Consider the following 1,819-nt stretch of genomic DNA (forward strand, 5'->3'; position numbering starts at 1 on the left):
CCTATATTACACATATATGTGTTAATGTACGACATTTGTTTTTCTCGTTCTGACTCACTTCACTCTGTATGACAGTCTCTAGGTCCATCCATGACCCTGCAAAGAGGACATTCATCCTTGAAATTGATCGGTCATGCCCTACCATTTCGCCATGGCCAAGAGCAATGGGTCCCAAGATTGGCTCCACGGGAGATTTTTCACCCCTACCTGAGATCTAGTCCCCGGGTGTGAAATCACTGCCCCGTCCCATCTGCCTGGCTGTGGAGAGGATGCTGATAAACCATTATCTTTTGTGCTGCCTCTTTCCAATTACAGGTTAGCCTGGGGAGGAAGATAAAGACATTTGCAACCAAGATGGTAATCACGAGTGGAAATGATGAAGACAGAGGAGGCCAGGAGAAAGAGAGTAAAGAGGAGAGTGTCTTGGCGATGCTGGGGATTATTGGGACCATCCTGAACCTCATTGTCATCATATTTGTATACATTTACACCACTCTGTGAATGGCCCAGAGGGTCCTCAGGCCTCAGGATGGCCAAAAGACGGGAGTCCTGTGCGTCGGCGGATCAGTGACCGCACACTGCGCCAACAAGCGGCCTTGACCTACACACACCGCTCAATCAAATGCACCTTCGAACTTGAGAAAGGGTCACCAAAATAAACCGATCCTGCTGCGAGGAGCAGACACTAAAGCACAATGAATCCAACAAAACTCATTCACACAGCAAGGAACTCAACGTCGTTGGCAGGGGACCTGAAAGAACGCTTGGAAGACCCGCCTTTGGCGCCATCAGGGAGCAGATGGCTGCAGAGATTGGTTATCGGAGGTCGCTGACGGATGTCACGTGTTCAAACAGAGGAACAGGGCAGACGCAGCTCACGGCGTGTCTCCCAGGACACACGTTTCCTCCTGACTCGATGAGCCGTTTGGTACAAAAAACCACAGGGACAATCCTTTGACAAGCATCCCATTCATCAAAAGTGTCTATTTGATACCAGGGAGATAACTTATTTTTCTTTTTTCATTGGCTTGATGTGTGTATCTGTTCATATCAAGGTTTATAAATATATATTTTTAATAAATGTGCTCTATTTTTTAGCATGAACCAAATATTTGGAGAGGCTCTCCTGGATCCATAGAGCTGTCCTTGGTTTTACCTGCTTAAACCCCTAGACTGCAGATGTCCTGTTGTGTAATCACTCTAGTCCTAATTCATCTTGAACCGTTTACCTTCTCTCTCCCTCTCGCTCTTTCCAGTCTGGAGGACGTTTTTTCCATAATACCAGCTGTGATCTTGGTTGGTGCATGTTTTAAAATTGTCTGTTGAGCGGCTTTCTGTTGTTATCTCGGAGATATCAAACGATCGTGGGCATGTGGACCTTGGATGCAACATATCCTTGCTGAGAATTATGCATGAACAAGGGTTGAGTGATAGATCAGCTTTAAACAAATTTTTGCGAGGACTGCCGTGGAGGAAGAGCTTGGCTACATCGTAGATCAACTGTAGGATGGAATACTCCGCTTCCTATTGGCAGCATTATTATTTCATTCTTGTGACCATTTGTTGATCACATTTGATTTTAATGGCCACATACCGTGAAAGATGGGAAGGACAAGGGGGAAAGCTTAGCGTGAAGTGCATAATTCCTTCCTTAGGGAGCCGCTTGGGATCCTTTTCAAAGTAGGTGGAGTGTATATGGCACATGGTCTCCTCACTGTAAGAGCTCACCTGGGTGTTTCAGGCTATGAGGACACCCCTGCGACAGGTGACTTTTCAAGGGCACTGGAAGGGAATGCAACGATCACCCTGAAAGATTGCT

General features: G+C 46.5%; 1 protein-coding gene across 1 annotated transcript; it reads left to right on the plus strand.

Moving 5' to 3' along the window:
* Window positions 1-321: 321 nt before the first annotated feature.
* TUNAR (TCL1 upstream neural differentiation-associated RNA) lies at window positions 322-501 on the plus strand. The gene has a single exon (XM_057730629.1). The coding sequence runs from the start codon at window positions 355-357 to the stop codon at window positions 499-501; it is 147 nt and encodes a 48-aa protein (XP_057586612.1). The 5' UTR covers window positions 322-354.
* The last annotated feature ends 1,318 nt before the right edge of the window (window positions 502-1,819 follow it).

Source organism: Hippopotamus amphibius, chromosome 4 (genome assembly GCF_030028045.1).
Source record: "Hippopotamus amphibius kiboko isolate mHipAmp2 chromosome 4, mHipAmp2.hap2, whole genome shotgun sequence".
Classification (NCBI taxonomy): Eukaryota; Metazoa; Chordata; class Mammalia; order Artiodactyla; family Hippopotamidae; genus Hippopotamus; species Hippopotamus amphibius.

Excerpts from the sequence above, each read along its gene's own strand:
- TUNAR (XM_057730629.1), top strand. The coding sequence starts at position 355 with ATGGTAATCACGAGTGGAAATGATGAAGACAGAGGAGGCCAGGAGAAA.